This window comes from Spodoptera frugiperda, chromosome 17, assembly GCF_023101765.2.
Source record: "Spodoptera frugiperda isolate SF20-4 chromosome 17, AGI-APGP_CSIRO_Sfru_2.0, whole genome shotgun sequence".
Lineage (NCBI taxonomy): Eukaryota > Metazoa > Arthropoda > Insecta > Lepidoptera > Noctuidae > Spodoptera > Spodoptera frugiperda.
The window spans coordinates 5,085,096-5,098,032 of record NC_064228.1 but is presented as its reverse complement, the minus strand read 5'-3'; the positions used below and the strand labels follow the sequence as shown (position 1 = coordinate 5,098,032).

Here is a 12,937-nt window from a genome sequence, read left to right as displayed (position 1 = left end):
TTCGACAAGGTCTCCGTACTAGCGAGGGAGAAATATTTTGTACCGCGGAAAGTACGTGAGGCCATCGAAATAAGTCGTCATCCTAATTTCAACAGAGACGGTGGCTGGGCATTGCCACCTGCCTGGAAGCCAAGTCTGCAATCTGCGTCAGCCTACAATGTTGCGGGTCTGGAGTGTGACACAGTGAGCGCGGTATGTAGCACCGTTTTTGTGTCGACCCGAGAATCGAACCCAACACCTACGCAGCCGCCGGCGAACGAGTCTAACGAGCCAACATCGTCGCGTGCGCCGGATAGTGCGCGCGATTCCAGACAGAGGGCGCGATGGGCGCGCGTCGCGGAATGCTGCTCATGAATATGAGCCTCTAGCATGGCTTGAAACTAGTCGAGTTCCTCGTCAAAACATTACGTGAGTAAGCCGATAACATAATAATTAATTTAATGAGATCTTATTAATTGATTTTGGTCATTACACATCAGGCTAAACGAGTTTTTTATCTTGTAATAATACCCAAGTAACATCTTTGAAGTCATCGGTACCCCAGCATCAGTCAAACGAATGAGAATAACTTCTTGTTCTGTAGCCAATTTAGCGACCGACCTAGCTTTCGTGTAGTCGAACCACTCTTTAGATGGTGCGTACTTCTTTGGAAGTCATATCTGGCCGCAGCAGCCTACCGGGTAAAACAGGGTGCATAAAATTCTAGGGGTGAATAGATACTATTAAGAATTTCCCGATATCCATTCACCCCTTTTCTGTATCTATTCACCCCGTTTACCCCTTTCTAACATTTTAACAGCATTTTCCATCTTTTGCAAAATCCATTGGCTTTCTTTTTGACAGAAGCTGGTGATCCGTTTTCTATGAAATTACTGAAAAACAACTATGCCGTAATAAGGCCTACACGTTTTTTTTTGTAGGCTTTATTAGGGCATGGCACATAGGTAAACAAAACAACGATTATATGAAATACACCGATATTATAGCTATTTCACTTATGTGAGGAGATGCCTAAATGTATAATTGTCATACAGACAAGACACGGCACGTCGTATACTGATAAATATAAAAATACTAACAGTTTACACTAGTCGAATTTTATAAAAACTAAAGTGCGCTCCACGTCGTGATTGTTTTCGACTGTAGGTTCCAACATAATCGCGGCACGGGTTGCTTGCTGTGCTCAAATTAGTTAAGTAATGTGCATGCACACTTCTACAAACTTTGGCGACCATTTGAAATCGGGAAGAGGGAATTTTTCAAAACAGGCTTTATTGGGGCATAGACCTTATTTGGGTAACTTACTATACTATTTTTTTTTGCTAAGTCTATAAATATAAAGTACATTAATTCCCTCGGTACTTTTGTTTGTAATCGGTTCTTTGAGCTTGATGGGAAATAACCACAGAAAAAGAAAATTAGTTATAACTTTTCAACTGTTAAAAATCAGACCACCATTGTCGGATCAAAAAGAAAACATTTTTGTTCTTAGTTTCACTAGATTCAGAGCTTAGTACGAGTTTGTTTTACGTTTAACGAGAGCGCGTTCCAAGCTCTTATTATTATTTATTTATTTACTTAAACTTATAATCTAGAATAAAGTCCAAAAAAAACGAAAACTGATTGGTTGGTTCATTCGAGCCGGCCAATCGGAATGTCGAACGCGCTCTCGTTTCGTTTTGGGTCAACTTAAAGCAAACTCGTATTAAGGGTACTGATCTCCACCACTTGCTGATGGGGCACGTGCCGCCAGCGTGAAGCTAAACCAGCCTAAATCTTATTCCAGCTACTTGTACAATCTACAATAATTATTTACAAACGGACCAGGATACCAGTTATGTCGTATGCTGATGTCGGTGAAGCTTCCTTGATGATGTGTTCGAAAAAAGGCCTAGCTAGATTTTCTAAGCTCTTCAGGTTAGTCCTTAATTTGTTTTATTATTAACTAGTTCCTGCCAACAACTTCGTTCGGCTAGTGTAGCATGGAATCGCGTAGCGTTCCGCGCGCGCCTCAAAGAGCCATCAGACCACCACAGATGGGGCCCAGCAGGGCTGATGCCTGATCCGGAGCTGCGGACTACCTAGCGGGTTTACCGGGGCTCCGGCTCGAAAAGCAGGAGAAGGAACGGGGTGGTTTTTAGTCAGTAAGAGTCTGACACTCCCTCTCGCCTCGCCCAAGGCGGGAAAAACCATTGAATGATTTTCCCCCCTCAAAAAAAAAAAAAAAAAAAGTGTAGCATGGAATATGTAAAATATGTTTTATCGACTATACAAATGTAATCAATGTCTGACAAGGGCACGGTCTCGAGTCCGTGGAACACCATCTCTATGAATATAAAAATCCCGTGTGAATTTAGGGAAATCTTCTTTTAGTGCTCCCCTTCACACTAGTTTTGGGAGTGCGGTTAGTTATTTAATCTGTAACGAAAGAGCTTCATACAGAGATAGAATACGGGAGGCTTTGAATCAAGTAGGTATCTTCAAGATATTTTAATTCATTATTAAAAAATACATAAAAAAATATTTGTTATCGTGAAATATACTCGTGCGTAAATTATTTAAAAACAACGGTTTACTCACGTTGACTAATGAGAAGGCTGCGCTTTATACACTTACAAAATTTGATATGTTGTAAATTGGGTGTATTTGTGGTCACGCATGCGTTTTGACTGTTGACATAAGGTCTAAAAGCCTGATGTGTTGTCAGTGTGGAATCTATTGTGTATGCCATCGATGCTTAAACTTATGGACTAAGAGCCCGCGACGCCCAGACCTTCGTTATACAGGGTGACTTTGAATTCGACGTATTCCTCTCGGGAGGTGATAATACAACTAATTTCCTACAAAAATAGTTCTGAGGTCCTTGGGCGGAAAGTGGCTAGTTTCTGAGATATTCAACATTTTTGGTTTTGGTAAAAAAATCCCGATTTGATTACAAAAACATCAATAAATAAAAAAATTCTGGTTGGATTTTAGTAGTTTTAGTTTTAATCAGTTGCCAATACATCAGTTATCATTTATAAATACTAATGATAGCAGAAATATCATTCGTTTTAAAATAGCAAGTAATTTCTTATCAAATTTTGTTTTGTGTCACTAATTTGGTCAGAAAATAAAAGTCAGATTTTATACTATGAGGAAAGTAGATTTATAAATCATTCTGTAAGGGTGTCTGGGAAGGGGTTGTTCCCATCCGAAGTGTCCGCCAATAGACGAGGCGGTTTCTAATATGATTGTAAGTTAAAATATATGAAAACTATGTTTTATACTATCACAAAGAAACATACAGTGCTCTCAACGAGGCCTGACAGGTCTGAAGTTAGGCTTTGCGAACTTTCGCGCAGGTACATTCGTGTACAAAACTATTACTGCAATATTATCTTATATATAAAAATGAATCGCTAAAAGTGTTGGTAAGCGCATAACTCAAGAACGCGTGGACCAATTTGGCCAATTCTTTTTTTATAATATTCGTCGAAGTTCAAGAATGGTTTTTACGCCGAGAAAATATCAAAAAATTGACGGAAAAACCCTAAAAACTGCCCTTTTCTTTATCCCATACAAACGTTTTCTAACTAATACGTAGAGTCAATTTGAGCTTTATTGCTATAGGATAAAGTTCATATTGCCATTGGATACTAAAAAACAAATGCTATTGGATAAGTGTGCGTTGGAGACTTGGAGCACAGAATCCCTACTAGGGATGAAAATGACGAAAGATACTCATTTGTTTTTTTCGCAACTTTGAATCTTTCATGTTAAATACATGTAACTTTGGAATAATACAAATTTAGGGCTATTTGAAAAATACAAATTTACATGTATAATACGTGTATTAATCAATGTATTTTTCATAAATTACAATGAATGAAAAAGACACGACACGACACGACATAAGACACGACAGTCTTTATGTTATTATTTATTAATAATTCAACGATTTTAAATTATATGTAAAGGATGATGCTGATTTAACCATAAAGTTATTATTATTAGTCCTAAAAAACAGCGAAAAATACAATTCCGTTTTTTACATGTATTTTACATGTAAAAAATGGAAAGCTATACAAAATAAAGTAGAGCATCATTGCTACGCGAAAGCGGTACGAAGTTCGCTGGGTCAGCTAGTTTTTTATAAACCTAATGTAAAGGAATATGAATCGTGGTTGTGGTAAATAATTAAAACGTATTTAACTTTAATGATGCTCTACTTTATTTTGTATAGCTGAGCTATGTACCTATAAGTCCCTATTCAATTTGAACTGGAATCTATAATATCCTCCATATAAAAATGAATCCATAATTTCCTGATCTCACTATACCTGAAAAGGACTTTACTAATTTAAAAAAAAAAAACAAAATATATTTTCATAATAGTGATTATTCCATAGGATTCAATAATTTCACTAATATTTTTACAAATCGCTATTGAAGAACTTGGCATTTTTAAGTAAACATTGAGCTAAATACCACACGCGCTCTTTATCAATTGTTGGCACATTAAAATGTCCAGCATTTTGTCCTGCAGGCGCCTTATCGGCTCTGATGACAATTTTGTGATTATCTGATGGCAGGCGGTCTAATGCATTTGTGAATAATGCAGCTAATTTATTGTGTTAATGGAAACATGTTTGAAGTTGTTCATCACAATGGATCTTTTTACTGAACTGTTATGTGCGCAACGCTGATCGACTTCTCTTGCTGAATTGTCCATAAAATATATTTACAAAAATTGTACAGTCTTCAACAGGCACTGGCAATAAGGAACCTGTTTAATGATATATTTGAATCCCTGAATCTGCAAGAATATAAATATGTAAACAGGTAATTGTATAGCAAATTGTACCACTGTGGCTCGCAAAATACTGCCACAATACTTTACATCATTTCAAATTAAAACTACTTTTAACCTCGACATTAAACAGCCTTCCACGGCAGCTTTAGGTAGTAGGCTTTACCAAGAACATCTTGCTCATGCCACTATAAAATACAACATGTTATAAAATGTTGCTGATTAAGTCTTCGGATTATAGACTATTATTATGTATTTGACTTATTGTTTACAAAATAAACACATCACTGACTCGACATATTTTGCACCAGCTACATGGTTTTAAAACTAAAAAAAAAACGTTTGCCATTATACTTACTTACTAAAAGTAGGCATAAAATTGTCTCGTAGGTATAACTTTTGTTGCCCCAAATGATGTCATTTGAAAGCAATTATTGTACTGCTGGAAATGAGTCAAAAAATTAACCAATGAATGTAGTGGCTCTGGTGGCAGTACCAATGGCGTCAATTTGATCTGGCCGCTGGCGCAACACAATCCAGAGGCTTCATTTTTGAATTTCAATCCCAATGTGGACACACAATGTTCATTAGTCCAATAGCAACAATTTGTTCTGAACTGTAATCAATTGCCACATTATAACTGAATGCAGCTTTGTGGGGATTAAACACAATATTTCTATCTTGATACCGATTCAGTTCAAGTTCATTTTGCGCTTCGCGTTGCTCATCAGTTTGATTTGCTCATATATTTCTTTGACTTGCCGTATTTCGAGTTCTGCGGCCTAAGCTTGTACGTCTGGTTGGTAGCATTGTTAAAAACGAAATTCCAACTGAAAATAAAAAGCTCTCATACATTTTCTGCATAACCATGTATACCAAATTGTAGTATTGTGTAGTCACCAAAAGTTATTAAAAATCAATATGAAGATGTGGACTTACCTTGATTAACTAACACTTATTAGCAAATAAAAATCTTCTTAGTCTTTAAAACTCGAAAAAATATTAAGATAATCTATCAGAAATATTGAAAAATATACATTTAATTTTGCATATTTTAAAAAACGCGCAATACGAATGTCAATGTCATTCACATCAATAGACTATACAATGTGATAGGGGTCAGACTTCTAACCCGTTAAGACTGAGTTCTACATCTAATTTTATCGATAAAAGTCGGGGGTCGAAGGGGTCGAATCCCCTCCCCCTAAAAGTTATGGCTAATTTAATATTTTCTTTACTTTTTTTGATATCAAAGGTTGTATGCGTCGTAGAAACAAAAAAAAAACGACAAACGGTAGCTAATAACCTTGGCTAACTAATTCATTACTTTTTTCATATGTTTGATAATGTTTTGGTGAGAAAAAAAATCATTTGTGAATTATTTTTACCGAAAAACTCACTATTTTTCAATATTTTCAATTAGGGGTTCAGCCCCCCAAATTATTTTTTTTGTCGATAAAATTAGATGTAGAACTCAGCCTTAACAGGTTAGAAGTCTCGCCCCTATCACATTGTATAATATTGAAAGAGCATCGTTTGTTCGAAAACGTGAATAGAAACTTTAATTTACACAAAATAAATTTCTGAACACACGCGTAACTGTTGATAATTTGTCATTATTTCTGAACGCACGCATAAATATTTGAGGAATTTCTATTAATGCTTAATGCACTTTTCAACATTTTCAATAGATTTAAAAAAAATACAGACAATTGTTATTCACCCTTTTCAAATAGTTTATGCATAAATGCCAATCATTATTTACAGAATTTGAATTTAGAAACAACAAATATTTGACATGTACAAATGAAAATGTATTGAATCTAGCTTTTTCCCGCGACTTCGTCCGCGTAGTGGTGTTAGTGGTCAAAATGCTGCCGTATGTCATCTAAAATGTGAATTACTTGAGAATATGTTACTGTTAGCATTTTTAAAGATATGTATTCCATAGAAACCACGACCGCCGATTCATCATTTTATAATCATGATGAAAAGTAGCCAAGGTTATCTATATTATTATCCTTTAATTTCCTATATATTGCCTATCAATAAAAAAATACATTGTTTCGTTGTTATATTCCAAAAAAAAAACATTCGTGCAAGCGTAACCTCAACACAAACAGGGTTACTTTCGCATTCATAACATTAGTATGGTAGTAGGGATATTGGCGATTTAAATAAGTAGGTACGAATCGAACGCGAGTGAAGCCACAAGCAACAGTATTAACGAAAATGACGAATTTTCTCCTCTATCAACCATTCTACGCCTTCTACCCTTTTTATACAAAAGTAGCCTATGTTATTTCGTTTATCAAATACAAAGTTTCACTGTTATAGCTTTTAAAATGACGAATTTACATATGAACAGTCATCCCCTCTTTTTACCCATTCTCTCCTATTTTTTTGCAATAAAAAGTAGCACATGTTCTTTCATTCCTCATTAAGTATCTAAATACAAAGTCTTACTGTTACAGCTTTTAAAATGACTAATTTCCATATGACCATTTATCCCCTATTTTTACCCACTCTCCGCAATTTTTTTGCAATAAAAAGTATCAAGTAAGGTCTATTCTATCTCAGTACCAAATTACATCAAAATCGGTTCACTGGTTTAGGCGTGAAAGCGTAATTACAGACAGACAGAGTTACTTTTGCATTTATAATATTAGTAGGGATTAGGGTTGAAAATCACAAGTAAAATACATGTATTTTTCAATCGGACTTTGTATTTTTCAATAAAATACAGACACTTTCAATAAGTTCTTATAATGTATCTTTCGCAACTTTCCATTTTTTACATGTAAAATACATGTAAAAAACGGAATTGTATTTTTCGCTGTTTTTTAGGACTAATAATAATAACTTTATGGTTAAATCAGCATCATCCTTTACATATAATTTAAAATCGTTGAATTATTAATAAATAATAACATAAAGACTGTCGTGTCTTATGTCGTGTCGTGTCGTGTCTTTTTCATTCATTGTAATTTATGAAAAATACATTGATTAATACACGTATTATACATGTAAATTTGTATTTTTCAAATAGCCCTAAATTTGTATTATTCCAAAGTTACATGTATTTAACATGAAAGATTCAAAGTTGCGAAAAAAACAAATGAGTATCTTTCGTCATTTTCATCCCTAGTAGGGATTCTGTGCTCCAAGTCTCCAACGCACACTTATCCAATAGCATTTGTTTTTTAGTATCCAATGGCAATATGAACTTTATCCTATAGCAATAAAGCTCAAATTGACTCTACGTATTAGTTAGAAAACGTTTGTATGGGATAAAGAAAAGGGCAGTTTTTAGGGTTTTTCCGTCAATTTTTTGATATTTTCTCGGCGTAAAAACCATTCTTGAACTTCGACGAATATTATAAAAAAAGAATTGGCCAAATTGGTCCACGCGTTCTTGAGTTATGCGCTTACCAACACTTTTAGCGATTCATTTTTATATATAAGAAGATTGTTGACATGATCTTTGAGAAAATGATAGCGGATATCAATGTGTCGTGACCTAGGTAAATAACAGTCATTATTGGACAATTTAATTGCGCTCTGGTTATCACTAAATATGACGAGTGGATTGCTCTGTTCTTGACCGAGTTCAGCATGAAGTTGTTGGAGCCATAGCGCCTCCTGTGCTGCCGAAGACATCGACATGTATTCGGCCTCAGCAGTAGATAGTGCCACAGTCTGCTGCTTTTGTGACCGCCAAGATATTGCACCACCCTGTAACAGAAAAATGTAACCCGTGCACGACTTCCTATCGCGCTTATCGCTTGCCCAATCGGCATCACAATATCCTGTGATTTTCTCATTACCATCTTTGGTGTAAATCAACTTCAAGTCTTTGGTACCCTGCAGATATCTGAAAATTCTTTTCACTGCAGCCCAATGTGCGGTTGTAGGATGTTTGTTAAATCTGCTCAGTGTGTTTACTGCAAACGATATATCAGGTCGGGTACCTTGGGCTACATACAGTAAGGAGCCAATGGCCTGTTGGTATGGACAATCAGTAATTTCATCTTCTTCACTTTTATCGCCAAGTTTCATGCCAGCTTCAAATGGTGTTTTCACAGATTTACAGTCCGACATTCTGAACCGAGCTAATATTTCATTTATATACTTTTCTTGATCTAGTAGTACATTGTCCCCATCCCTGGTAATATGTAAACCAACATATTGACTTGCTGGACCAATGTCTTTCATTTCAAGCTGTTGCTTCAGTTTCTCTTTGAAAATCATTTTTGTATTTTCTTCAGCAGTGAATAAAATTAAATCATCCACCCAGATGGCTATAAAAGTATTCTTCTCTTTATTGTAATAGACACAAGGATCTGTTTTTGATTGTGTCATTCCTAACTCATGCAGGACAGAATTTAATTTTAAGTTCCAGAGTCTGCTGGCCTGCTTGAGCCCATATATAGATTTATGTAGCATGCATACCTGAGATCCAACTTTATACTCTTCAGGCTGTTGCATGTAAATCACTCTGTCGATCTCTCCTTGTAGAAAAGCAGATACAGCATCCATTTGATCGATTTCCAACCCATACCTGGCTGCTAAGGCAAATAGATAGCGGATAGTTGTGTACCTGACAACCGGTGAATATATTTCTTCATAGTCAGTACCCCATCTTTGTGCATATCCCTTTATCACAAGCCTTGCCTTGTATCTCACAGCATTCCCACTCTGGTCTGTTTTAGTCTTAAACACCCACTTATTCGGAAGAGCCTTTTTGCCTGGAGGAAGATCTGTCAAAGTCCATGTTTTGTTTTTTATTAGAGAAGTATACTCCTCGTCCATGGCCCTCTTCCATTCTGTAGCTTGTGGTGATGTAAGAGCTTGCTCAACAGTCTGTGGATCAGTCAAATCAGTAAATAAACACAATAGGCCTGTCTTACCATTTTGTGTTTCATCTCGTTTAGCCTGTGATCTTGCTGACCTTAATGTTACATTACTATTGCCATCATGTCTAATTGGATATGGAGGATGGTAAGTTTCATCAAGTTCTTCGGTGTCACACTCACTTGAGTCCTCACTATTAATTAGAGTATCTGAGTCTCTGTTCGATGTCATGGGTGCAGATGAGGATGAAGACTCCTGAGTGTGTATTTCCTTATTCTCACTGCCTGAGTTTGCATCTTCTAATGAACCGGAACTTGCAGTGGCTGTTGGGCTGTCCTTTACTGGAATATAAGTTTCACAATGAATTGGTACACTGACATTTTCAATATATTTTTCAACGACCCGCCCCAGCTTCGCATGGGTGCAATGGTGATATATTATACCTGTATTATACATAAAAACCTTCCTCATGAGTTACTCTATCTATTAAAAAAAACCGCATCAAAATCCGTTGCGTAGTTTTAAAGATTTAGGCGTTCATAGGGACAACATGACACATGACAGAAAAAGCGACTTTGTTTTATACTATGTAGTGATAGTGATAAATGAAACATCTCTACTTTTGACAACTTTTGTCTTAGGGTCCATAAAACGATACCCCTTTGTATTTTTTACAATAGCCCACTAGTATCATCTTTAAGGATTTTCTATCCCACTTTTGGCGTTTTTCTTTTGGTACATAAACCATAGCTTCGGAGCCAAATACTTTCATGTGAGATAAATTAGGTTTCTTACCTTTTCACATTTCATATGGAGTTTTACCTTGTAATGACTTTGTTGGGGAACGATTGATAACATATGCAGCAGTTGCCACAGCTTCAGCCCAGTAGTTCTTCTCCAGGTTGGCATAGAACAACATGCATCGTGCTCGTTCCACTAAAGTCCTGTTCATTCTCTCGGCCATGCCATTTTGCTGGGGAGTGTACGGAGTAGAAGTCTGATGAATTATACCATGGTTAGATAAGAACTTTTCAAAGTTATGGTTACAGTATTCTCTACCATTATCTGTACGTAGCTTTGTTATCTTACATTTCAATTCATTCTCCACTTTAAACTTGAAATCTTTAAATGTATCCAAAATGTTTAATTTATCTTTCAGAAAATATACTTGAACCTTTCGTGTGTAGTCATGTAAGTAATAAAGTATTTCGTACCTCCAAATGATGAATTTTCCATGGGGCCACACAAGTCTGAATGTATAAGTTCCAGTGGCCTTGTCGCTCTAGAACCAACATTTTTGAATGGCGTCCTTGCTTGCTTACCTTCCATACAATAAGTGCATGTGACATTACATTCTTCCTGAGACAGAGTCACACCATCAGTACAACTGGGCAGCTTCTTCACATCTGGTATATTCAAATGTCCCATTCGCAGGTGCCATAGGTAAGTACTATTACAATTCTGAGAACTTGAGGTTAAATGTGCTACTTCTTTACTGGTATCCATAATATATAACTTGTTGCTCAACGTTGCAGTGCATATCACCTCACCTTTCAAGTTTTTAATTTCACATCCCTTCTTGTTAAAGATAACCTTATGTCCATTATTTACAATAGTACTGACTGAAAGTAAATTAGCAGCAAGCCCAGGGACATACAAAACATTACTGACTTGTATCACTTTATTTTGACTTACATGTACATCTACACAACCAACTCCCTTCACAGCTAATGGCTCTTTGTTGGCTACAGTAATTTTACTTACAGATGGCTCAGTGACTTTGTACATCCAATCCTTTCTGCATGTCATGTGCATGGATGCACCGGAGTCTAGAAACCATTTATAATCTCTAATGTTTTCTTTGACGGTTGCTGAAAAAGCTGCTTTGAGTAGACCTACTCTTCTGGTTAAACCATTGTCATCAAAAGCCCTTTGTAAATTCTCCCATACTTGTTTTGCAGTTTTGCATTCCTGAACATGTACGTAATTCTGAGGGTCCAACAACAGTATCAGCTTTGACTTTGCCTTTATGTCTTTACTTGAATCTACAGGTTTATCATCAGGGTGTTCAACACAACACCATAAATCCTCGTGCTCCAAGTAAGTCTTCACACTAAACTTCCAGGTTGCAAAATTTTCTCTTCCGATCAATTTCTCCAAATTGAACATATTATTAGGACTCATCTTGCTTTGATTTCACCCAAAATATGTAATTTATAACTGTGATCCTAGATTTTCTTAACTTCAAATTCAAATCGCAACAACAATTTTTTGGATTGAAGTTAGTCCACTTTCGCACTGTACCACTACAGAACCACGCTCTGCTACCATAAAGGAATATGAATCGTGGTTGTGGTAAATAATTAAAACGTATTTAACTTTTAAATGGAAGTTTATTTTCACTTGAGAAAAAAACGCAGCAAAAACAAAAGACAGTTTTAACATGACATAGACAAAAAAAAATATTACATGTGGACAGCGCCACAGACACAAAATACCAATAAGGTTGCGTTCCTATTTACTAACATAATCTATACTTATAATAAATCTGTAGAGAGGTCAATTCTGTACATGAAATATATTTCCAAAATAACTATCAGCGGGTGATTAGTGATCGATACTGACGCCAAAAATGCAATCAGAAAAATTTTTGTCTGTCTGTCTGTCTGTCTGTCTGTCTGTCTGTATGTTCTTTATAGAAATAAAAACCACTCGACAGATTTCAACGAAACTTGGTACAATTATTCTTCATACTCCTGGGCAGGTTAAATGTTGGGAAAACAGGAGAACTTACTCCATTTTTTAAGCTTCCGTCGCGGATGCAGCCTTAATGGTTATAGCTACATAGAAAATATGTATAACGCAAATGTTCTCCTTAAAATTGTTTAAAAAATATTCCACGACAGCAAATGTCCATCTCTTGTGGTTGTCTCACAATAACACGTATAACTCTCGATAGCTTAGCAGTTCGGAGCTTTCTAATTATATTTATCTTCTCTTACGTTTATAACACTCTCATTCATTCATATTATAATAAATCTGTAGAAGGGTCAATTCTGTACATTGAACATATTGAAAGAATAAATAGCAGGGGGTGTTACTGGATCGATACCAAACCCAAATATGTGATTTAAAAATGTTTTTGTCTGTCTGTCTGTATGTATATGGCATCACGTGAAAACTAACGGATCGATATCGATGAAACTTGGTATCATCATCATCATCATCAGCCGAGAGACGTCCACTGCTGAACAAAGGCCTCCTGAAACTTGGTATAATTATACCTTATTA

The 12,937-nt window shown here is 36.0% G+C and overlaps 1 protein-coding gene across 1 annotated transcript in view; it reads left to right on the top strand.

Annotated features, from left to right (window-relative positions):
- LOC118276910 (proton-coupled amino acid transporter-like protein CG1139) overlaps positions 1–12,937 on the top strand; it is a 33,641-nt gene that overhangs the window by 10,665 nt on the left and 10,039 nt on the right. Inside the window, exon 4 of the mRNA XM_035595524.2 lies at positions 1,787–1,917. Within this exon, the coding sequence (XP_035451417.1) occupies positions 1,787–1,917 (131 nt within the window). The remainder of the gene's footprint in view (positions 1–1,786; positions 1,918–12,937) is intronic.